The 25,467-nt window shown below is 42.7% G+C and overlaps 1 protein-coding gene across 5 annotated transcripts in view; it reads right to left on the minus strand.

Annotated features, from left to right (window-relative positions):
- Window positions 1–201: 201 nt before the first annotated feature.
- fhod3a (formin homology 2 domain containing 3a) overlaps window positions 202–25,467 on the minus strand; it is a 50,203-nt gene continuing 24,937 nt past the window's right edge. Inside the window, exons 5-28 of one of the 5 annotated variants that reach the window (XM_041052991.1) lie at window positions 25,200–25,305; window positions 19,105–19,199; window positions 18,206–18,317; window positions 17,936–18,030; window positions 17,698–17,841; window positions 17,226–17,461; window positions 14,957–15,376; window positions 13,928–13,987; window positions 13,276–13,410; window positions 12,724–12,774; window positions 9,938–10,155; window positions 8,255–8,572; window positions 7,279–7,982; window positions 6,664–6,804; window positions 4,354–4,512; window positions 4,047–4,229; window positions 3,076–3,195; window positions 2,717–2,878; window positions 2,222–2,412; window positions 1,899–2,103; window positions 1,714–1,737; window positions 1,236–1,443; window positions 974–1,138; window positions 202–611 (exon numbers count right to left, since the gene is read on the minus strand). In XM_041052991.1, the coding sequence (XP_040908925.1) occupies window positions 529–611; window positions 974–1,138; window positions 1,236–1,443; window positions 1,714–1,737; window positions 1,899–2,103; window positions 2,222–2,412; window positions 2,717–2,878; window positions 3,076–3,195; window positions 4,047–4,229; window positions 4,354–4,512; window positions 6,664–6,804; window positions 7,279–7,982; window positions 8,255–8,572; window positions 9,938–10,155; window positions 12,724–12,774; window positions 13,276–13,410; window positions 13,928–13,987; window positions 14,957–15,376; window positions 17,226–17,461; window positions 17,698–17,841; window positions 17,936–18,030; window positions 18,206–18,317; window positions 19,105–19,199; window positions 25,200–25,305 (4,335 nt within the window). In that variant the 3' untranslated portion in view covers window positions 202–528. Of the gene's footprint in view, window positions 612–973; window positions 1,139–1,235; window positions 1,447–1,713; window positions 1,738–1,898; window positions 2,104–2,221; window positions 2,413–2,716; window positions 2,879–3,075; window positions 3,196–4,046; window positions 4,230–4,353; window positions 4,513–6,663; window positions 6,805–7,278; window positions 7,983–8,254; window positions 8,573–9,937; window positions 10,156–12,723; window positions 12,775–13,275; window positions 13,411–13,927; window positions 13,988–14,956; window positions 15,377–17,225; window positions 17,462–17,697; window positions 17,842–17,935; window positions 18,031–18,205; window positions 18,318–19,104; window positions 19,200–25,199; window positions 25,306–25,467 lie in introns of all 5 variants that reach the window. The other 4 variants (XM_041052990.1, XM_041052994.1, XM_041052993.1 and 1 more) reach the window with 4 other exon arrangements.

The following is a 25,467-nucleotide window of genomic DNA, read 5'->3' on the forward strand; positions in this document are numbered from 1 at the left end:
TGATTCTTAGTCAGCCTCTTTGTTTGCGCTGAGCTCTTGTGACTCTTAAAAACTGGATGAGAGAACAAATGAAGCTTCCTCTTCAGCCCGTTCATCTCCACAAACAAAATTCACAGCTTAAATAAGTGAAACATGGTGACAGCTGCAGAAACTTACAAGCACAAATTATCCCTTTGGACTGTTGCAATGTTTAGAAAGTTTATATAAATTAAAAAAAAAAAATCTTTCAGCTCAGAGCAGAGGCAGCATCGCTGAATTGAAACTCATCAGTCCTCATTCAACACATTCTCTTTTTCTTCAGGAAGATTTTTTTTCTTTGTGCATTAAAAACACTATGGTGGCTGCAGTTTCATCACTCGGACACGTCAGGCAAGATTAGCAGCTGGTAAAAAAAAAAAAAAAACCTAAAGGGGCATATAGCTGGTGGAAAGTGTGGCAAAGGCAGGCAGGCTGATGGAGGCGTCGCATCAATGTTTGCCCTGTTTTGCTGTGTTTCCACGGCGATGGGCACAGGCAGCAGGCAGACGATCACATCTGTGCATCTGGAGAATCAGTTAGTCCTAAAGCAAGAGCTTCTTCTGGTGTCAGGCCGTTCTTCAGAGTCCGCCTCACTGCGGGAAGACAAGCAAAGAAAAGTCAAGAGACGATTAGTTATCATACGGTGATATGCTGTTCTTAAAATGGTGCTGTATCCCACTGCCATGCTACACTCCATATATATACAGTATGTACTGTTCTCACTACTGTTTTACTAACAGGAAATGATACAATATTTGCACTGTCAGAGTCAGTTGTGAGTATCAGCCTGCCTACACTTCACAGTTTGTTGTAATTTTTTTATATTGCATTGCTCTGGCACTGTTGATCAAAAATCAGGGATTCTTCAGGATAGTTCCTGACTGTTTTGAGAACACTTTGTACTAAAACTTCATATAATGTGGTTTGTGTTTAGGACTCAGCATTCAGGTCGTACATGACTTGCGGTTTGCTCTGGACCTCCTCCTCTCTCTGGGCTGAGCTCTGGTTCCTGGACCCTGAGTGGCCGACCTCACGATGCGCTCCATGATCTCATCTGCTGCATCATCTCCACAGATCTGAGCGTCCTCCACGGCTGGAGTCCATGCTTGCATAGTGCGACCTGAATAAAATCGAGCAGAGAGAAACATGCCTATGCATGAGTGAAAAAGAGCCTTTAAAGAGCTGTGACCCTGTGAGAGTCTTCCTGTCACCCTCACCCCCTCGTCCAGGCCGTGATCTTGTCCGTGTCCGAAGCCCTGGTACTCCGCTGATCTCCTTGTCGCTGCCGCTGAGGCTGGTCCTCAGCACCGCTTTCATGTGCTCGTGCTCTGCGGCGTCCTCGGCATGGCCCAGGCCCTGAGGCTGCTCGCTCTCCTGGCTGCCACAAGGGGCGCTGTTGTTGCTGCTGGAGCCATACTGACCACACTGCTGGGGAGAAACAGAATGAAGGAGGATAAGAGTTTGGCAGCTTGTATTTAAAGTATTTTGGGCGTTGACACACCAATGTCAAACCTGAAGCACCCGAAAAAAAAACATCCAACCTGTTTAGATCACAGTCCCTACTGTATTTTATTGACTGATCCACTCAGATATTAAGTGAAAATTAAACTTTGCGGTAAAGTGATCCAGTTTCAGTTAGTGGTTTCATGCACACACACACACACACATGCAGACAGGCAGCACACATGTTGATACCTCACTCTCCTCTTCATCATCAGACTACAGGAGAAAGAAAGAGTTAAAGTTAAAGAACGGATCAAAAAAATGGAGGAAAAAAGTGAAAAAGCAGGACCAGGTGTGGAAAAAGAAGAGACAAAAAACAGAGCTGAAAGTCTGAGTGTCTGTGTGAGAGGGGATTCTGTCCTTTGTGTGATATTCACCGGAGCATTGACATCCATGATCATCTTTCCTCGGGTCTTGTTGCGCTCGCGATGGTCGGCCCTCTTCTGCTTCTGCTGCAGCACGCGGTCTCTGGTGGTCCGGTACTCCAGCGCAAACTCGCTGAGGATCTTACTGAACCTGTGGACGCTGATCTCCCTCACACTGTAGGCTGGATGGCCGAGGTACAGCAGGAAGGAATGGAACCTGACAGAAAGAGGTTTTTCTTCAGAATACATCTGAATCTCACTTCATTATTTCGCAACAACTAGTTGGTAAAAAAATACAGTGACAGTATCTTAATAAGTGTCCTGAGGGGAGCTACCTGTTGATGATCCTATGGTGAACAATCTTGAGGATGATGATCCTCTCGGCACAGTCTTTGAGGAAGTCGGACATCTTCTGCTTCAGCTGGGGCTTCATCTCATGCTTGGCGATCACCTTTAGGTGGTCCCATGAGGCTTTGCAGCGGCGCTCCATCTGACACAGGTTTTCCTGCAGCTGGTCGAAATCCACCTGATGGAAGAGATGTTGAAGAATATAAGGGACTTGTAGTGGTAAAGTACTTTAACCAATAAAATGTATATAGTCCTCTTAGTGATCATAATGCATCTCTCTTTTAAAGCTTTCCATACTTAATGTGAATATATGAGGTTTTAAATTTAAAGTTAATTCAACTTAACATTTTGTTTTTTTTAAATTTCAAAACTTTGAATTCTTTTAATTTGAAATGATGACTGACTGAATGTATAATTGAGTATCCACTAAACTCAACTAATTCTAAAGAAGTGACTCTGTAATAGTGAGTGTGGAGCATTACTTTCGCAGAACGCGTGATGGCTCCGATCTCGGAGTAGAGGTCGGTGCTCTGGGGGAAGTTCTCCACCACCGCAGAGCAGGCATGATGCAGCAGGGACTGTTTATGGACCGTGTCCTTCACCTCTGGAACCTTCTCCAAGTACGTCAACTCGAAGCCTTTAGCCTGGACACGTGGACACACCAATTACTTAAAAGCAAAACATGGTCCTACGGCGAACAAGGGGTAGTGTTTAAGGTACATCTGACCGCACCAAATTATAGCTGCTAATATGTGATGTAATTTTTAATCTACAGATTATACACTTGGCTGATTCACACTGACCATCTCTGTCATAAATAGCTGTAATGGTCATGACTCACATTGGTGCCATTGAGGAAGTTTCCGATCGAGAGCAGCGTGGACAGGATGTAGCGTAGAGTTTTGTTCTTCTCCAGCTGCTCCATACCCTCCTTCAGATCCTGCAGCGGCTCTGCTACTTCCTGAGAGGAGGGAGACACACACACACACATCATTAGGTGAGTCCATTAAGACTCCCAAAAACATGTGTTTCATTAGTCAACAGTTATGTAAGTGGTGAACAGGTGCACCTCCACTCCTACCACAAATCATCTGCTCTTGTTTAAGGTCATGAGAGGTTGTTTAAAGGTCACAGCCTCGGTCGCCCTTTGCTATCAAACGAGCTTCTGACCGCATGAACCCTTTGTTTTCTTGTGCGCCTGTGTTTGTGTGCCGGCACGGTATGATGCCCTCCATTAAGCCTCCCTCGAACCAAAATGTCCCACAGAGCCGAGTCAGGAACGCGGCTCTGCCGAATTTGCGGTCAGGAATCGTGCCTTTCATGGAGAGATTAAAGACAACTGCATCCTGTGGAAAACCGTAAAATTTACAGGACAGCAACGGAAAGGGCGGCGTGTTTTACGTTCCCTGGGTTTTGACTTTGAACTTCTTCTCCTGGATGCATTCTTTGCTTGAGTAAAACATGGTGTGCCAGAAGAAGAAGAAGACGAGGTGCTGCTAATAAGCTTGCATATGATGTTATGATGTAACTATGTTGATGTTTTGCGGATGTTGTTTTTGTGCTAAGAGGGATGTGGATACTTACTGACACAGGCACAAGACGCACACACACACAAACCCACACATGCTGTGCACATTTACTGAGCCCTTATATGGTTCGAAGTTCATTTGGCTGTGTCTGTTTCTGCTTTGATAAAACCACATTCACTTACCATGTATGATAGTATGATTTCAAATGTGCATTTGGCAATGTCTTTGGTTTGGCTTTGTATAGTTCTAACTGTTAAAAGTACTGTCCCATGCTTAGCCAGACCTTCTCAGTTGCCTCGTAGTCCATCTTGAAGGCCCAGAGTTGGAGTCTGGCAGAGAGCTCGCTGATGGAGGACAGAGTGAGGAGGAACTGCTCTGCTGAACCCAGCGGGACATCAGGGTTGGCCAGCTGAGCCTCCTGGATCTTCTGCTTCTCCTCCTCCGTGGGGATCATCGTCAAGATTTTCTGATGGCAAAGACAGAGTGGGATGAGAGAAGACGTGGGCGACAGGTGTCATACATGAAATGAAAGATTCAGCTATGAGTTTCAATCATCACTTGCTCCCTTTTCAGCTCTCCTTCTCTCTCACCTCTATGCCCTCCTTGTTGAGTGCATACTCATCAAAGTTAAGGATGGCTGTCTTGATAGTGCGGGGAGGGGGTAGCACCGTCAAACCAATGTTGATGGCGTTACTCCTCTTGGAATCCAAAACGATGATCTCCTGACGCTTGCCGTCTGCTGCCGTTTTCTAGGACATAAAAATATCGGTCAGTCAGTGCTGGATCTCTCTCTCTGACTCTCTCTCTCTTTCCTCAGTGTGGTCCTCTTTATGGGCTTGTAAGGATTAGAGGGATCATCACTCAGGTTACACTGACTGCAGCAGGAACTAAACAGCAGGAAATACCATTACAGATTAGGCCTATACAGTATGTGTTTGTGCGTTTATGTGGGTGTTTGCATAAGTCTGCAGACACGTTGTGACTCTGTGTGTAGAGATGACCTCACAAGCACTTCAGGCTGTTCATCATGGGAAGGAAGTCGTAATATGTCACCACATAAAAGTGTAAAGGAGTAGGTGCTAAGACCTGGTTCCTGCCTCTAGGAAATTGTACTGTATGGAGACTGGTAGACTTGCATTACACTACAATGCTGCAACTACAAAGTTGGGTTATGCTATTATGATATATAAGACGGACTAACTTAACTTTTCACCAACTTTCGGCACATTTCCCACTGAGTATCTGAACAATATTTCTGTTACTGTTAACCAAAAATTAACCAGTCAGACTGGCAAGAGGTCAAAAGATTAAAAACTTGTGAATACTTTGTAGGTTTTATATCTAGGAAAAACATCTTAGGGAAAAAAAAAGCATCCACCAACCATGCACTGTGGTTGATATCACTCGACCATGAAAAATAGGTTTCAGCTTTGCAATCTTTAACATCTCAAACACACAGTGCTCTAATGGATAAGGCAAGAAGACTGTATAAACAGTATAAAGTATCAGTAAAGTTCCCTCTGGGCTGTGGTGTCTGAAGGTGCTTTTAAAACTTGGATTCTCTCATTAACTGACAGCTTCGATTGAGCTGTTTCGATCTTGGTACTGTAGCTGGAGACCACCCTCATGCCGTCACGTTACGTGTGGACCAGAAGCCGAGCTGAGGCTGTAACAGAAGCTGTGGTTTGAAGCAGTGGCTCAGGAGTTCAAAATGTGAGATGTCTGGCTTCAGCTCCTCTGTCTTAGTGGACCATACTTTTCTTATTTAACGGCTTTGTGAGAATTACAAAGGATTCGACACTCCTACGTTTGATCAGGATCAGAACAAACATGACCTTGCTTAACCCTTAAAACCTCAGCTTTCGAGTACTGGAGATGATGGAACCCAAACCTAAAGACTGTGGCAACAGGGAGGTGTTTGCAATCAAGTACATGAAATATCATGAGGACCAAATAGAAGGTATATGCTACATGACCATAACACATGGCTGCGTCAATGATCTCTTGTAACAGAGAAAGAAAGACGTTTTATTTTGAAAATGCTGCACCATAGAAGACAGATGCATCGTACACTAGTTTTGTCAACATCAAATCACTCATACATGAGTCAGTTGTGTGGGACTGATGAACAGTGAACAAAAAATAAATAAATACATAAGTGAACTAAAAGCACTACCATTGGATTTCATTGTAGACGACAATGTTGGAATTTAACATAAATCCAACATCATACATATTAGATTCAACAGCTCTGATGAAGTTGACTATTAACCAGTGTCTCAAACCTGTCATGACTTTTTTCTGAACCCTTTTTGTTATGTTTAGAAACTCTTTTGTGGACATTTTCAGAGTCTTGTTTAGTTTGTTAAGTTTTGTTAGTAGTTACTGTTTTATTTTGAAACCATAGCCCTTGTGTATCTTGTCTTATTCTACTTCCTGTCTTTGTCTTGTTTCCCGCCTTTGAGATTGTCTGCCCCGCCCTAATTGGTTTCACCTGTTTCCCATTACCTTGAGTGTATATATTGTCTGCATCTCCCCTTGTTCTTGTTGGTTCGTTTTGTCTCTTGCCCTTGGCTCATGTCTTTCGTCTTGTCTTTTGTCTCTCGTCTTGCCTCTTGTCATAGTATCCCTAGTCAGGTTCTGTGTTTATTTGTTACTTTGTTTTCTGTTTGGTTTTAGCTCCTTGTTCAGTCTTTCTCCTTGCTAAGAGTGATTTTGTGTTCACGTTTTGTATTTTTGTTTCTTTGCTTTATTCCTCATTTGGGTGATCCTTATTTTGCTACTTTGTTAAAATAAAAATTACTTTTGACTTTGTCTGTGGGGTCGTGCGTTTGGGTCCAAGTCCTTGCTCTAGTCGTGACAAAACCTTTCTAAGCCCTGACCGGGTACTGACTCTTTACCTTTGTCACTGGTATTTCTTTTGACTTTGACTCAAAGAGGTGCTCCAGTTTAGCGGTGTCCAACTTTATTGGTTCCAGTTTTGACCAGAATGAGTCTCCACTCCTCTTGTAGTCCCTGTACTGAGAGTCTGTCGGGCGCACCTGATCACAAACACAGCAAGAATGGACAACATTAAGTAGAGACATGTCAGACTCCCACTTCACTATAATAAAACAGGGAAATGAGAGACAAAGAACCACAAATAATGGCAGCAACAGGAACATGTTGAGTGAGTCATTGTTTTTGTTGACTCCTTCATCGTAACCGGCTAATGGACACATGCAGTCTTTAATGAACTCTTCATCTTGATCTGCAGGATCTTCTGCCCACCCAACAACATAGGTCAAACGCTTCTGACAAACATGGAGACTATTTCATGGTTTATAAAGTGGAATCAAATTTTGTATTATAAAGCTGGTCATTTAAGCAGTTCTGTGGCAGCCTACCTCCACTTAACATCTTCTGGATAAATGTATGTGAAATCTGAATAAAAACAGTGATGCAATTGTTTTTATTTTTCTGAAAAGCCTCAGTTGTCCCTGGTTAATGAAAATGCTCTTTGTGTCTTAGCTCACCTCGCTCCAGAAGAGCCTGATTGTCTTCTTCTTCTTGTTGAAGAGAAGCGGCTCTGGGGGAGGAGGCACTGGAACTGGAGCACTAAAGAAAGGAGGAGGTGGAGGCCTCATAATCCCAATCAAGGGAGGAGGTGGGGGGCAGCTGCCTAGCATGGGTGGGGGTGGAGGGAAGCGGAGGATGCAGGGTGGAGGAGGAGGCGGGGGCGGGAGGTCGCCACAGCCTCCCATCAAAACAGCATCCAGAATGTCCTTGTCATCGTCCTCCGTCAGGTCGGTGAAGTTGATGTCCCCGATGCGCAGCTCTCGAGGGCTGGCCAAGAGCTGGTCCCAGATAGTGTCTGATTCCTTTTTGGGTGGAGGCAGAGGGGGTTCATTGGCTGAGCCATCCAGGTGAGGATGGGACGAACCGAGGTCCTTGATCAAGTCTCCAAATCGCTCGGCGAACGGGCGGATGCTCCCGTGGTGCTCTGATTTGTTGGCCACGTTGTTGCTCTCCTGATTGTTGCCCAGCTCTCCCTGAGCATCCTCCTGGGTTTCTTTGCCCTCCCCCTCCCCCTCTCCTCGCTCTTTCTCCTTTTCTGCATCCTCCTCTTCCTCCTCCTCATTGCTGGGCTTCTTGTTCTGGGAGTACAGCATGTCCAGCATGAAGAGTTTGCTGTTGAGGAGTTTGCTGCACTGCTCGTTCACCTCTGCCTCCTTAAAGCCTGAGAAAGATGGGTGATGGGGTTAAGAGGAGAAGAAAGGATGAAGCAAATTTGAAATGTAACATGATTAAACTAATAATTTTACCAAGAACTGTGATCAGATCATCCCTGCTTCCTTAGAAAATAACTGTTTTGATTTGTTCCCACAACACAATACAGCAGATCAATCTCCTTGTTTCAAAAATATTGCAACTGAATGAAATCCTTGAAACGAAGAAAAACTGTGAGACTGACTTGCATCAAATGTTTCACAGTTAAAAAAAATGACCCACCATTCTCAGTGCTCCCCCTCTCCTCTCTCTCCAGAGTGCTGCTGGCAGAGGAGATGCTGGAGGCAGAGCAGTTGTCCTTCTCATTTACTTCCTCATTCTGTCGCTCCTTGTCGCTCAGGATGCCGCTGTCCTCCTCCGCCTCCTCTCTCTCCTTCTCCGGTTCCTGCTCGCGATCCTCGACTTCCTCCTCCTTTTCTGCAGTTGCTTCCTCCTGCACTTCCTCTTCTTCCTCTTCCTTCTGTTCTTCCTCCTCTTCAGCGTTGGCCTCCGCCTCTTTTTCCTCTGTTTCTACACTGGCACTGGAGTCATCAGCCTCTCCTGTCGGAAGAAGTCAGTGTTACTTTCTTCTCTAAGGTTGTGATTTACTATCCTTATCTTTCAACTTGCAAGGGAGCTACAATCCTTCATACAGAAAGATACAGTAAGGTATATGACTTATCTGCAATGAAATACTGCTTGAAACTTGTGACATGGCTGTCTTTGATTTTAAAGGTGCCTCTATTTAGGCTGCACATGAGACACCCCTGTATCAACACACAGTCACACACACACACACTGACAAGAAAAACAGAAACACACCCCCATTCACTAATGTAAACAATATGGCAGTTACACAAAGCTGGGTTGTCACAGGACCAGGATATGAACAGGAAATGAAGAATTAAGTTCCTGTTTACGTCAAAACACACTCACGTACACGGTGCACACACACACGTAGCCCAGCAGTACAGTCCATGCAGTGATGCAGGCGGGGTTAGAATAACACAACGCTCTGAGGCCTCATACACTCGCCTGTTTGAGCTACAGTACCTCAGCTCATGGCAGCGTGTGCACTCTAAAGCAAGAATGTTTTCTTACACAAGATGTTTTGGCATCACACTTTCAAAAAGCTCTTTCAAAAACCCATTTGACCCTTTCACCCATATCCTCTCTCTGTGTTTTTTTTCTTTCTACCCCACCAATGGTGTCCCCCCTCCTCTCCCTCTTTTGCTCACGCCTGCACATGCTAATTTAAAGAGCGAGCTGCAAACTGACACAATTTAAGGTTAAGGATGATTGCTTTGGGGCGCACTGTTGGGAACTGAACTAGCGACCCTCTGGTTTTAATTATAACTCCCCCGAAGTATCAACCAGTAGAATTCAAAGTCACACCTTTGACACACAGACACAACCTTAAAGTTATAATCCTCAAGATTTTCATCAAGTCAAACCCTGTTTTTGAAGCTGTTTATGTTCAACACATTTTCAGCAATGGCTATCCATTGTATATATATATATATATATTCACACCTCAATATGTATGGTCATTGTCATTGTTGGTTCTCTGTTGTTTTTCCTAGCTGCTAGGTGAGTGTTTGCTATAGTACTAGCCCACACTTGCTGTAACCAGGGTGTCACCAAATCAACCAGGGCTGAAATCTTAAGGGTTACAATTTTTAAGTGTGTTGAATTGAGTGTTTCTACCTCCATCACCCATTGTGAGACCATAAATTATCCCACAGTGTAGTATTGCATAAGCTTGCCCCCTTTAAATTCTTATTTGTGCTAACAAGCCCAAAAATCTAAAAGATGTCATGTGACTACAGTACCGTCATTAAATCCTCTAAACAAACAGGAGATATGTTATTAAATCTGATATTATTATATTAGTATGATGAGAGTAAGTATTCTCAGTTGTCCTACCAGTCTCAGAGGGCGTGTTGGGGGTGGCAGGGGTCTCGGCTTCAAGGTCAGCCTCTGCGTCCTCTTGGGACGCGAAGGAGGACGGGGTGCTGCTGCGTGATGACGAGGGCCAGGCCTCCGAGGGCGCTAAGGTCAGGTTGAGGTCAGGGCGAGTCCTCGAGACCCGCACGCGCCCCTTCTCGTACTCCTCTGCTGCCAGACGCTCCACGTTCTTATACCTGAGAGAGAAGGAGAAGGAGCAGAGGACAAAAGAGGTAAAAACAGAGTCTGAGACAATGCACTGTCTGTCCTGCCTTTCTCAGCAGTGCTGCTCTGTGTTGGTCCTCGCCAAATTGCCTCAGACCAAACCACTAGTTACCAATCTTTGCCAATTTACTTGAATTTATCACAGATTTCCAATGGCTATGTTTACCTTAAAACACTCAGACCATTTCTCAGTGTTTTCTCCTATGCAGCTGCCATGCCACTTCAACACATTAAAAGTATAAGCCCACCTCAGTCCTCTACTTTGCCCCATTAATTGTCCACAAAGAATTCAATGCCTTCATCACTGATTTCCTGTAGTCAAGAGGTTCACCATGCTGCTCTCCTCTCCTCTTCAGTCTAGCCAAGAGCTCAGCTATTTCCAGCAGGGTAAATATGAAACAAGAGGGAGTTTAGAGAAGAAGCAGCAGTGTTAGGGAGGAGAGGAAAGGAGAACGACAGGGGAGAAGAATGGGAGAGATGGGGAGAAGCTAATGTTAGTTTGGCTGCTGAAAGGCCAAACATCAGAAGTGAATCAGAGTAAACCTGTTCAAGATGTGTCTCCATCAGCTCTCCTCCTTTGTCCTTTTCCATCCTCCCTTTTTCTGTCTTTCTTCTTTTCTCCCTCTACCAAACCTTACCATTCAACCTGCTGGCTAGAACAGAGATTTAGGGCACTGAATCAACCCTCTCTCACTCTCTTTCTTTCTTTCTCTAACTCCTCCTCTTTCCCACCGCACCATGAATGTGTGCAGCTTCTGTTCAGAGTTCATTAGCATCAGGCCACTTCAGAGGGCTGAAGAAACTGGATACTAATATATGAGTGTGTTTGTGTGTGTGTGCATGTGCTCAAGAGTGAAATGGAGTGAGTGAGCCAACTGTGTATTGTGTGTTTGAGCGTGGACCAAGCTTCAGTATGCTGTATGTCCTTACACACTTAACAAATAAAATGTGCTGAGCGATAGTTTGAATAATATTATATAATGGTAGTAACACTCTAATGATATTTTGCTCACAACACTTACATACTTTCACTTCGGTGACATTTTCATTGCAGGACTGTTTCTAGTCATGGAGTACTTTTTTATTTTTTATTTTATTTTATTTCATTTTTGGAGCATTACTACTTTTGGGAAGAGAGAAAAAGCTCTGAATACTTCTTTCACCACTGGATAAAAGTCAGTCAGGGATGAGTGAGTGATTGATATCACGAATCATGATGATATAGAATATCAGGATTTAATAAGTAAAATTGGATTTTCATTAGATTCTAAACTTAGATTCTGCAGAAACAAGACCCAGATTTTACAGCGACGCTTGCAGCTCTGTGTTCTGTGCTGTAGGTGTTATTTCAGAGGCTTTAACAAACCAAAAATCTTTGCATCACATTTAGGGAACCTTGGTTCAGTCCATTCCTAGCAATTAGCTACACCATTCATTTTTGGACTCAGCTGTCCATCATTTAGGTGGCATCATATTTCATGCAAGTCCTTTTTGTCCAGGTGTTACTGTGTTGTACACTGTCAAACAGGCGCGTCCCTCGGGGAGGTGAGCCGGGGTGAAAACTCATGTTTTTCTAATAACCATGACGCTCAAACACACCATAAATACATCAGCATTATCCTTTGGATACATCTCCCACATGCTCACTCAGCTGCTCATCTCCCTCTCTGGCTTTCTGTCTGTCTCATGCTTGCTTCCCCCATCTGCTCTTAGTTTGTTTTTTGCTCTCTCCATCTCTCTCTCTCTTTATTCTCTGTTTTTCTCTCTCTTTCAACTTTTATTGTATCACTGGTGCTTAGAATTGAGGGTGACTGTTGTCTGAGCCAACAGAAAAAGTGGCAGCACTTGGTACAGTACATGCAGCGTAGAGTGTCAATGGAAGAAAAAGAAGCAGGAAGAGAAAAGAGAGCAGAATGAGAAGAAGAAGAAGCGTTATGTTCTGAAATATTGTGATTATCAGCATATTGGAGATGACTTTTATACAGCTGTCATAAATCCTTACTAACATACTGCTGCATGGAGTACGGTCAGTCCTAAATCTTATCTGACCTCACACACCCTCTTGAGTAAATCTCTTCCTTCCTCTCATTTCCATCTGCACACAAACATAGATTTATAAGCCTCATGAAAATTCTTCTTCTGTTCTTGTGTATCTGTTCAAGAGTACATGTGTTTTAGTCAAAAGTGTGACTGTGTTTGTGCACGTGTATTCAGTGTGAAAAGCTTGATGAATCCTGGAATCTGATTTTCTCACAGCATGCAGCCAAAGCAATCAGGGCCCCCTGGCAGAACGCGGCAGTTAAAATACGGATCCTTGAGAGAGAAGAAAACAGGCGGACAGGGCAAAGAAAATCGGTTGAGTACCCCCCCCCCCCCCCCCTCCACACTTCACCCCCCGGCCTCTGGCAGCAATGGGCACCTTTTTAACCTGAAAACAATTACACTATTACTGAGCTTCTCAAACCACAGGCTCAAACATGTTCCCCCCTGGGTTCAGCTGTTCTGAGCGTGTGTTGGTTTGATTTAGTGCACACACTTACCTCTCCTCCCGAGCAAGCCTGGCCTCTTCCATTTTATCCACATAGTCGCGGCTGAGAGAGACACATAAACAGAGAATTTTAAAGCATAATAATCATACCATACCTCTGTTTGGTCCTCTGTAGACCTTCCATATGTAACACATTTGTGCATCATGCACACAAGCAGTACCAGTACTGGTATAATCCATCATTCCCATATGTTCCTGATGATAAAATCATAGACTGTTAATCAAAGCCTTAAAAAAAAAAGCAACAAACCAAAAAACAAACAAATACTTTTGCATTTATTTTACATATTGGAATTATTTTGAATGCTTTCATTTACACAATCATGCTTATTCTCCCCTTGATATGTATTAATTGCTGTTTGGGCTCTCTTTAATCCCTGACACCGGTTAGTCTAGCTTAGCATAAAGACAGGGGGTCTAAAAATAAAGGTAAATCTGCCTACCAACACCTCTAAAGCTCACTAATTAACAGGTCTTGTTTGTTTAATGTGTAAAAATTGCCTGCTCAGAGATGTTTCAAAAACAAATCCAGGCAGTGCCTCACCTGTGCTTGTTCCGCTCCTCTCTCTCTATCCTCAGCAGTCTCTCCTCTCTCTCCACACGGCGGCGCTCTCGCTCAGCTGCCAGAGATTCCTGGTGCTGTCGGTAGGAGGAGGACAGGAGACCTCCCAGGGCAGGCCTGAAGAGAAGAAATAAAAAGTTTGATTACACCCCTGCAGTGTCAGTGTAATGCTGTTATCCTCAAGCACAAGTCGAGTTTGTAAAACACTGCACTTGAGAACAGTAAGATGATAAAAATTCCTTCCAAGACATTTTCTTCTTTATTATTTATTATCTCGCCATGCACAAAAGATTTAGATAATGTTCCACAATGAACATTTCACTGCACTTCACAATGTGCTCACTGCATACGCAAACCATGTGTGCAAGTATGTGTATTACACACCATACATGATGTTTTAATGTCTGTATTCTCCATGGAGGAAATATGAGCAGCTTTCTAACTAAGGAACCAGAAAGCTGAGATCACATTCACCTCAGTATGTCAGCACCATGACTGCACCATGGGGCTGCACACAGTCTATTTTTGTTACACCTGCTCGCATGTGAACATGTTCTCAGTACAGGAGTTCTGTGTATTTTAGGGATGTTTTCATGTGCGTGTGCAGGCACATGTTGGCACAGAGTCCTCTCACCTGGAGCTGGTGGGCGTGCTCGGACTGCTGAGAGAGGAGTAGGACGTGTAGCCTCCATTCCTAGGTGCAAAGAGGGGGTGAGAAAATGGGTGACAGTGAGTGACCTCTCCAGTCGTCCAGTTTACCCGACACCAAGCTAACTGATCAGTTAGAAACTGGCGGCGAGAAACAAATGTGACACCTTGTTACATAACGGGAATGCTGCTGGTGCAACACAAGAGTGACCCTAATTAGTAACTGCTGTGGTGTTTATTCACATATGTTTCTGGGAAATTCCGGGGAAGGTGTCTCTCCTCACTCACACTCCACTAATAAAACATATTTACCTTGTCAACTTATTTAGCCAGGCTTAGCTAGAAACAACTTTCTTTTTTAAGCTACTGGTATATTATGTGAAATTCTGGTACCACATGTAAAATAAAAAGAAGTGAAATGTGTGTTTTAAGTATATTGGTATATTGGAGCTCCATTTCTGTATGCACAATGATTCTTGAACAGAACTGTAAATTGGAGCATCTGAATGTAGGATTATCATAACAAGCTACACAAATGTGAGGTGTTGGTCATATGGAAATACAGTCCTATCCACGAGAGAGAGAAAAAAACAAACACAACAATGCTATAGAATTATAATGTCAAAGAAAACAGTGAACAGAGAAAGTAAAGATGAGAAAATGCAAATTTCTTTAAAAGAAGGAAGATGCAGTTGCACTGGGAAACAAAGTGAGGACTGCAAAGTGCGGAGGACTATCGACGCAGTGGCAGAACTGAGAAGAAAAGATGTGAAGGTGATAATAAGTGCATTGACAGACTGAAGGTGAGAAGTCGTGCAGTCAAAGAAGTGAAAAGAACTGGTGAAAAGAGAAGGTGATGAACAACAAAAGTGGTGCAAAGAGATCCAAGCTGGTGCCAGGAAATAAGCCAGAAATAGAAGTGGAAACGGGAAAAAGGAAAAGTGAAACGTCAAAGAGATAAAAGGAAAGCTTTGGGTGCTTCTCATGGGAGACTGAATTCTGCTGTCCCTCTGACCTGGGAGATGCTGTTTTGGGGGACTCCTCCCTGGATTTGGCCGAAGCCGGGGGCGACGGCTCCTCATCGAGGTCGTAGGAAAAGAGGTGGAAGGGCGAGTGGGGCAGGTAGGGCAGGCGGTCAGTGGAGGGACGACAACTGCCTCGCAGTGGTGGGCTGACCTCTTTAGTGGCAGGGACGGTGACAGTAGACCTCTTCCTGGCCAGCAGGGAGGCCAGAAGCGAGGACTGGGCTGGGGGGCTGAGAGGGGAAGATATGGGAGGAGAGGAAGTGGGAGTAGAGGGGGAGTGGAGGGTGGATGCTGGAGGTGGTTCAGTCCGATTCCTCTGCTCGTCTTCTTTTATATCCTCCTTTCTGGAAGTGATGGTGATGGACTGGATGGTTGTTCTATGAACAATGGATGGAAGATGTCTAGCCGGGCTAGGAGCAGAGGAATAGATTGAGAGGAATAAGTGGATGAAAGTATAACTGGGCAAATAAAAGAGAAGCCCTTTAACAGGTTTAAGGGCTACAGAGTATTGAACTGATACTAATAATTACTACGTACATAGAACATAAGGAGAACAGATGTACAACAGAAAACAGTGACAAAGGAAACATTTAACAGCTCTGCGGCTTTACTTATCGAGCCCCTAGATACATAAGAAGACCACAGAACACTATTCCATTTCCATGTTACCACCATGTCCTAAAATACCTGGGGGTGGTCTGATTAGACACTGTATCAGCCCCCTCCTGCTCATCCGAATCAGACTCAGTCACTGGAGTCCCCTCTTCCTCCTCCTCCTCCTCCTCTACTCCATCCTCACACTCCTCCTCTCTGTGGAGGTGGGGTGGAGGGGTGGATGAATGGTTGGTTGAGTGGAAAATGTAAGGGAAGGATTGAGGGAGAGATGATGCGATACATAAAAATGTCATGCAAATAGAAATCACAACACTTCTGAAGACATAAAGAGATGGAACAAAGGAAAGGGAGAGACGGTGGGATAAACAAGACTGACAAGTGGAAACAGCGTTTGCAGCTGCACTACCAAACCACACAAGCATTTATGACACTCAAAGACAACAAACAAGGACATGGCAGCTATCACGTGGAGATACAGTGACAGAAAAACAGAAGGATTAAGACAATACACAAAAGCAAAATAGGAGAAAGGAAGAATGTTCCTCATTACACTCTCCATGCCTCCAGTTAGCTGGTTTTACATGCACATGAAGATGAAAAGGCAGGGAAGAGGAAAAGGAATGCTGAGAGGAGAATATACCGTGGCTGAACAACTGACTTGAGATCAGTGTCACCAAACTGGTTTGCCTACTCAAACCAGATGAGTCTTGCCGCAGTTCAGCCGGCGTGTGGTGCCAGGTGTTGTTCCACAAGACCAGAGCCATGTGTGTGTGACGAATGGGACGGCCAGTAAAAGCTGTGTTTGTTTTTCTGTCTGTGCATGCTCTGACATCAACAACTTTCACCCATCAGCTCATTCAAAAAGCCACATATAAAACGTGTTCTCGCAGTTATACACTTTTTTTTAACTTAAATAAACAGGTGTCCTGATATGCACACATGTACACACACACACTAATACTAGCTGAAGTATGAGACATAATCTTCTTTGTCATGTTACACACTGCCAGAGGATGAGAAGGGAGGGAAGAGGTACATTTTAGAAGTGAAAGAGTTACAGTGCATAATTTACCTGAGGTAAACAACTACAGGTGGCTCCAAATTCCCTTTTTTGTGCATACACACACAGCAATGAAGTAAGCCTGTGCTGGTTTAATAATGTGTACGCATGTATTAGAATTACAAGCACAACCTGAAGGCTAGAGCGGCTGCTGAGAGCTGTTTCATCCCTTTTAGTGGAGCAGAAGTCTGCATCAGTGTTTCATTGGAGAACGAAAAAAAAAAACACTCAATAGTGTTTTATGTCACATGAGCCACACTAATAGCTGTTACAGCATGTAGGTGAGGAGCAGCAGAGGGAAAACAGAAGGCCACAGAGGTCAACAGCTGACCATTTGTTTGAGTGGCCTTTGAACTTACATGGATGGAAGGAAACCTGACAGTGCCCTGGAGTAAAAAATGGTGTTATAAGGCAGTCAGAACTTCTCTCCTGAGCTGAGTCACCACATGTGCATCTCTAAAGAGATGGCTGAATACTTGGCACCACAGTCATTCTTTATAGCTGCTGAAAACCAACCTCTTTTTCCCCTCTTTTAAAAATAAACCTTTAACTTCTGACACTCCTCCATCTTCCCCTCCTCTCACCTCTCGCTCATATCCTCTGCTCTCTGTCCACTGAAAGGCTGGAATCCGGCTCTCTGTGGGGACGCAGGGCTGCAGGGGGAAGCGTGGCCAGATCGACCAAGAGAGGCCCTGCGGCTCCGCCTCCTCTCCAGGCCGCGCTTTTTGTCGCCGGCCCCGAGGCTGGCTCGTCTGCGGTCCCAGCGTCCCATAGGTGGAGGCTGGCTGTCATCGTCACCGTCTTCATGCCGTAGGGTCATCTGGGGGGTAAAAAAAAGTTGGGTGTGAAGTGGGAGTTTTGAAATGTGCTTCCCACAGAGAATATTAGTATTAAGCAAATGTACTATAAATACTGCGCAGAGACAAACTGCATCATATTCACTGGACGTGAACACAACTTGCTAACTGAAATCTGATCTTTAATAAAAAACAACTATCAGCTTGCAATATTTTCCTTGTAATCTAATGACTGAATGTGTTTGCACATGTCTCAAACCTCATAGATGTTGAGCTGCTCAACCAAGTCCAGATCGGTGCCTTTCCGCCCCAGGTGTCTTTGGGACACTGTCTCCATGCCCTGTTCCTCCAGACCATCCACCATATCATAGAATGAATCCTGGTCTGGCAGTGCTGCAAGTGTCTAAAAAAAGAAAGGAGACAAACAAAATGAATGGAACAGTAACTAAATAAAACTGTATAAACACGCAGTTTATAGAAACTAGAGGCATGGATACCTTATTGATGAGGGTCATGGCATAGACCAGGAGCTCTGTGTCCACGCCATCCTTCTCATGTAAGATCTCCATAGCATTGGACCATGGTTTGCAGCCTGGAGATCAGCCCATTAACATCCCCGAATCAGTTCACCAATTAAAACACGAGCTGTGTTGTTACTACGTGACCAAACACACCTTCCTCTCCACTGCTTATCAACCTGAGCATTCAACCAAGCCATTAGACGAGCAAGCATAACAATGAATGAGAGCGAGTTAATTCCTCCGCACCTCTCTTGGTGTCCACAGAGGCGATGGCTTCTATCAGCAGCGGAGCGTTGGACTCAGAGTACTCCACAAACACCAGCAACAGCTTCAGAGCTGTTTTCACCACCAGGCGGAACTGGGGGGGGGGGGATACAAACACTTACACTTACACAAGTGATTGATATATTTTGTCCCCTGTGGCTGGAAATCTATAACTGGTATATCATCCTTGCATTCATCATGATATATTTTTAAAAGGTGCGTCTAGACCAGATAGATTTAGCAGTACTGGAAAGTAGGAAAATATATTAACCTTATTTATTTATTTATTTATTTGTTTGTGTATGTGCATGTGTGCATGTGTATATCTGTGAATAATATATCGTCTTTGTTTCCAAACAGTGGGTTCCCTTTGTTAAATCATGTACATTGCAGTCCATGTTATGTATGCTGTTATTCAGAGGGCTCAATGTGGATGTAATTCCCACGCTCTCTACCTATAAGGACAGGTAGGGAGGGTGTTTGTTGTATATTTTATGTCCACATAAAAAAATAAATAAAAATAAGTAAATAAATAAATAAACAGAAACAAAGCAATGTCAGGATTTAGGGACTGGAATCAAGACAGACAGATACTTTTGGTGCAAAGAAGTTTAGAAATTTAGAAATAATGAAAATACCACAAAACCAACTGAAGACACCACCCTCAGGGCAGGACAGAGAATACAATCAGTACCAGATGTGTTTGTGTGTGTGTGTTACTGCATATAAAGGCTAAAAATAATGCCAACCAAACAAAGGATGGGTAGCTCAGAGCGGAAGGCAGTCTCTCTGTGTGTGTGTGTGTGTGTGTACTTATTTTACTGTATTCATGGGGCCTGAAAACTGGGAGCCCACTATACTTGTGGGAATCAAAACTATACCTTTGAGCCAACAAGAGTGTACAACCACTGGATTGTCTCAGCGTGACCAATGACACCGTTCATCCCGTCTACATACAGCATGATCTGCCCCAGAGCTGAGAGTGGGGGAGAGGCAGAGGGGGAGGGAGGAGAGGAAGAAAAAGTTAAAGAGGCAGAACAAACGTACTTTAGAAAGAAGAGTCTACGCTTACTGTAAACAACACAACTGTGTGCAGCACATGTTTCCTTCAACAGTAGCTATAAACAACTGGGTCATGAGGGACCACTGGTTTCCTTATTCATGTTTTAGCTCTTCACCACAGACAAAAACACAAAATAGAGCAGAGAGTGGAAATGATTTGTAAATATTCCTGTCTTCAAGCTTCAGTGGTACTGGATCATACTGTGTTTCCCCATTGCAGAAAGGCCGCTGCTGAGTATTTATTTAAGATAAAGTGAAACTGTGCTGAATGAACTTTGCGCTAGGTAGCAAAGCAGATAAAACTTTTACAGCCATCCATCTCTGCTGTTCCTACACAGTTATATATATATGCTTTCAAACCCGTAATTCCCTGGACTTTCACCTGGACCTAGACCTTTTTTAATTTCTTTATTGCATTCGACCGATACATGTGATCTTGTGCATTATTTCCTTCTTGGCATATGCAGAAGGAAGAACTTTTTGTCCCATGTTAAAATTAATGTGGTTTTTTTTTTTTTTTTTTTTTTTTGGCATTTGATCTTGGCCCTGTTCCAGTTTGTGTGGGTTTCCCCTGATATGTAGCACAGTGTGCAGTAACATTTGTTATGTTGTTATGTTACTCTGCTGGTATTTCACTTTTGTTTACAGAATTCCTTTAGTTAAGTAATATTACAAATAAAAACAAAACATTTTAAAGTCAGTAAAGCAACATTTGAGAAAGTAATTGAAAAAGTGAAGAGGTGTGGCTGTTATCTGCTCAAGATAAGTCAAAAGGAAAGTGAAAGAGATCTTGACATACATGCTGAAGGGAAGTTCCTGCAAAGAAGCAACTCTGCTCACACACACGCTTAACAAGTCAAGAAGAGAACAACTTTGATTCCATCCTCCTCAACCATGTATTTGGACTCAAATTTGAAAATTGAAGTTATCTCTTCACTTCTTGGACAACTCGTTCAACCCTACAAAGAGAAAAGTTGTGGGAAAAGAGCAGATATTTTGTCTGTTGATGACTTTCTCCTCAGCGTTGTGACTGGGAAGAGACAGGCTTATGTGAAGGAATTTTTCATTGACGAGGAAAAGTTTTTTGACCCACGGTATGACTTTGACTTCACTAATCTCTCTGACTCGGCTGAGTGCAGGAGAGGCGATGAGGCTTACACACGTCCAAAAGGCTGGTACCGCATGGCTTTAAAGGTCCGAGGTAAATATCCAGATGGAGACACCTGGCTGGGCCCCAACGGGTGGAGGAGCTACTCTGCACCTGGAGAATGGCCTGTTTCTTATCACGGAACAAGTTTAGATGGAGCCAAAGGCATCATCAAGAGCCACTACAAAGCAGGAAGTAGAAATGCATATGGAAGAGGAATCTACTCAACCCCAAATATACATGTTGCCGAGCAAAGGCAGTATGCCAAGATCTTCACGTCGAAGACCGGGAAACGGTACAAAGTGATCCTGCAGAATCGCATCAACCCTGCAAAGAGACAAATCTGCGGAAGACCAGACTACTGGCTAATTCCTGTCAAAGCAGGAACATCTGAAATGGAGGAGAAAGCGATAGTGGAGAGCGCTATTCGACCTTACGGCATTCTGATTAAGGAAATAAACAGCAATGATGACCTTGGTTATGATGGTGTTGATGATGACGGCGATGATGATGGAGGTGACGATGGCGGTCGTGTAGGTGGAAATGGCAGTGGTTTTCGTTCTTTAGCCTCTGCAGTCCACAAGATGTTTCATTAGAGCTAGAGAGTGTCTGATTCTCTGTTGGTCATGGGGCTTTCAGTAATGTTATCCAAGGCCTATGGCAATTTAATCTGTTGTTATACTTAAGTTTCCATTGATTTTCGATAAACTGTATGAATCAATGTTGCACGTTAATACACACTTTGTGTCTTTTATGCTTTAAGTCACTGCAGACTTTTTCCTGCATTAAACCAGACCATTTACGTCCAGTGCTTAAGCCTAACCATCAAAAACTTTAACAATGCTTGTTATATGCGGTTGTTGTATTGTTAGAAAACATATTTTGGCAGGAAACAAATTACACAAGTTGTCTGTGAACATTTTTGAGACTTGTGAGATATGTTGACAACAATTTCCTCATTGTGTCAGTAAAAAACAGCTGGCATTACATTTCCTTCAAAACATATTTGCTTTTGCAAATGAGTTGCATTATGACATTTCTAGGAAACAGGATTATGATGAAAAATGAAGGACCAAAACATAAAAATTATTTAAAGGTCCTGAAAACATTTCCTGAATAAGCTTTTTATTATGAGTGATGGGACTGTAAATGAACACAAAATTTTCTGTTGTTAGAGCAATTCTGTTGTTTCAAATGAGAGATTTCTGTATTTGATATATATTTTTTTGTTCTTCTCATAGATTTGAAACCAATGGAAAAAGGTTATGAAATGTCAGTCAAACTTATCCACACAGTCTGGATGAAGTGTAGTAAATGATATATGTCTTTTCTAAATTTTATTTTTAATCATTTCTTATTCAGTCATGATTGTTCATGTTATTGAGAAACATTGACTTGAATCCCAGTTATAAGCATAAAAATATTATTTACATTAATTAATTTACATAATTGTGCAATTAAGAAAGTCTGATTTTTTACTGTATCAAAGCTTTAGCACTCACTGAACTTTACACTTTACCCTTCTACCTGAAAAACATGTTTGGATTCTTCATGTTTTACTGTACATCAATAAAGAGTCGTAAATTATCTTAAGTGTTTTCTTCCTTCTGGGCAGGGTTTTTCCAGCAGAACCTCACACAACCACACGATCACAAACTGCAAACGGCATGACCGACACTGTCCTCACGGTGTAAACTTTTCAGTACATTTCAAAGCAATTAACAAAGCTGAGTCCAAAATTATTCGAATGTAGAATCTGAGTTCTTGAGTGTTATACTCTTCATAAATAATAACCAAGGATGCTTTCTTTCCTGACTTTTATACTAATTTTTGTTATTTTAAGGAGTATTTACTGCCACAGAGTAATGTCGTTGTCAGGTTCTTTAAGATGCACCAGCTGCTAATTTCAAAAACTGATTACTCATATAATCTTGTGGCTAAGTAGCAGTGGAAAAATCACTATCTGAGGATTTACTGTATCAAAGCATCAGTGATCTATTGCTTTTATCTCTATAGTAACTTATTTTGCATTCAACTTTACACAATCCAGTTTTCTTGCTGCAACAAAAAACATATTTGTAAGTGTCAGTAAATTAAGAGTTGTACACCGTTTCAGTGGTTCGTAGGGGATTTCCGACAGGAGCAGCAGTGTTGAAACTGATCACGAGGTTTCCTGTGCAAGTACTGGGCTATGTGATTTGACATGTCTGTACAGAGAATTATGATTTAAAACACCAAATTGAACCGGTGCATGTTGAGTCCTTGTGTCAGACAAAAGATTAAAATCAGGCACATAATAGAAGTGGTCTACCTTTCTTTACAAGCCTCATATGGTATTAATCTCGATTGTATTTTCTACCACAAAAAGAGGCATGTTATCAGTTTTACAAGTGAAGCAGTTGAGATATGGTTTCCCTCTCAATGTAGGAGATTTGAAGCAGTCTCAGTATCAGGTTCACGCCCTCCTTGATTTACGGGCATGTTTCCTGTTGTTGATCACAAGCCAACCCTTATGACACTGCACAGAAATGCTCTTACATGTACTTTCACTTACATTATCCACTTTAAAGTCAGCGAGGCAACATTTGTACAGGTCATTTAAAGACGTTTCTGTTGTAGTTGTCATCTGCTACTGTATGTCAGTTTGCAGTACAGTTATGGTAACGAAAGTAAAGAAGGGGAAGTATACACCGTACATCATATACTGAAGGAACATTTCCGGAGCGAACACAGTGTCAAGAAACAAAGCAGAGGAGAAGAAGAAAAGAGAAGCTTTGCAAAGACAGCAACTTTTTTTGTATCTTCTTCAACCATGTATTTGGACTCAAATTTGAAAATTGAAGTTTTATCTTCAATTTTTGGAGAAGCCCTACAACTTTATGACCACACACGTGGGAAAACAGTCGACCTTTTGTCTGTTGGTGACTTTTTCTTTAGCACCATCTTTGGCAAAAGACAGGATTATGTGAAGGAATTTTTCATCGACGAGGCAAATTTTTTTGACCCACAGTATGACTACGACTTCACTAATCTCTCTGACTCGACTGAGTGCAGGAGAGGTGATGAGGTTTATAAACGTCCAAACGGGTGGTACCGCATGGCTTTAAAGGTCCGAGGTAAATATCCAGATGGAGACACCTGGCTGGGCCCCAACGGATGGAGGAGTTACTCTGTACCTGGAGAATGGCCTGTTTCTTATCACGGAACAAGTTTAAACGGAGCCAAAGGCATCATCAGGAGCCACTACAAAGCAGGAAGTGGAAGTGCATATGGAAGAGGAATCTACTCAACACCAGATATACAGGTTGCAGAGAGAGAGAACTATGCCAAGACCTTCACGTCGAAGACGACAGGGAAGAGTTACAAAGTGGTCCTGCAAAATCGCATCCATCCTACAAAGAGAGAGATCTGCCAAAGATCAGACTACTGGCTCATTCGTGTGAATGAAGGGACATCTGAAATGGCAGAGAAAGCAATAGTGGAGAGCTCCATTCGACCCTACGGCGTTCTGATTAAGGAAGTGTGAAACAATTCTTAAACCATAATGGATGTAATTAGGAATCTTTTTCTTGTTTAAGGGACTTGTTGGAAACATGCTGTTTCCTTTGTCTGTACTTTTTAACTTTTATAGCAATCACAATCTAATTACTTGTTGTTTCAAAACACCAGCACTGTGATTCTTTCTTCAGATTTGTTGAAAACCAGCTGTGTTGAGACACACACTTTGACAAATTAGTGCATTTTTGAAAGCTTGTGTCACGTCCACATACAATCATTCACGTTAGCTTGGTCTTAAACCTGACAAACATGCTTGTGAAGCGTTCAAATACGTTATTATATAAATAAAGAACAATAAAATTCCCTTCGCTACAGTGTGTTTTTACAGGTGGGGGGGCTGTTGCGAGATTTATCAAGGTTCACTGAGAGGTTTTGTTCAGGGACCAGAGATCCTCTGTGACAACTACCCTACCTGCCCAGGGCTGCCTCTATAAGATTTATGGCTGCAAATACCTAATCATTAGAAAATTAAAAGCACACAAAATCACTCCATAATTACGCCCCTGATGAAATGATTATCTGTGACACATGTTTGGGGCGAAGAAATTACAGAAAAGACTGGAAAGTAATGAGTGTGTGTGTATGTTTAAATGTGGAAAAAATAAGAAAGCAAGAGTGTGTTTACTGCTGGTGTAAAGCATGTGTGTAACTCTCAATATGTGACAGCATGTGACATAAGTTCAAAAATGCCTACACTGTTGTGGACTCTTTTTTTATTCAGTGTTACATCTCTACTGTTATGATCATATCCTAACTTTCTATTTTAATGATATCATCATGAATGTGGGTGTTCAAACACTTTAGCAGTATGTCACTTTAAAAAGCTCACTGACTAACTGCAGTGCACACTAGAGTGCAGCGACACAGAGGCCTAAGGTGGGCAGAGACAGGAAGGAAGTGTGCAAGAAGGACTAAAAATGAGTGTCAGAGAGAGAGAGAGAGAAGGAGCAGTGGCTACAGCATGGTGGAGCTGCTGCAGAGACAGAGAGGCTCTGTCTGAGAAAAGCATTTCTCACATTTAACAAAAAAGTTTAGTCACTGCTCAGACAGTGAAAGACAAAAATGTTTATTTATTGGTTCTATTATCAGCAGTTATAGTATTAATTGCACTTATTTGTAACTCACACACTCATATAAAAATTCTGTTCCATTTGATATTCATACTTAAGGTATCTGATAATGGTCATCAGAAAGAGAGGGAGACTGTACCTCTTAATATGTAGTTCTGGTAGTTCTGGTCAGCTTCTGCTCCCACCTTGATGAGACACGTCAGACCTTCAGCCATCACAAACTCATGGACCAGATCTTTGTCATCCTGAAGCATAGAGTCAGTTATTAATAATAATTGATACACGAATAAATAAATACAGTATACACGGACTGCATACAGCACACACCAACCACAAGAAAATGAAATAAATGTTCCTTCTCTTACCACTTGGTGGCAGTAATGTGCAGGATTAGAATTTAAATTGAC

This window comes from Toxotes jaculatrix, chromosome 13 (genome assembly GCF_017976425.1).
Source record: "Toxotes jaculatrix isolate fToxJac2 chromosome 13, fToxJac2.pri, whole genome shotgun sequence".
Classification (NCBI taxonomy): Eukaryota; Metazoa; Chordata; class Actinopteri; family Toxotidae; genus Toxotes; species Toxotes jaculatrix.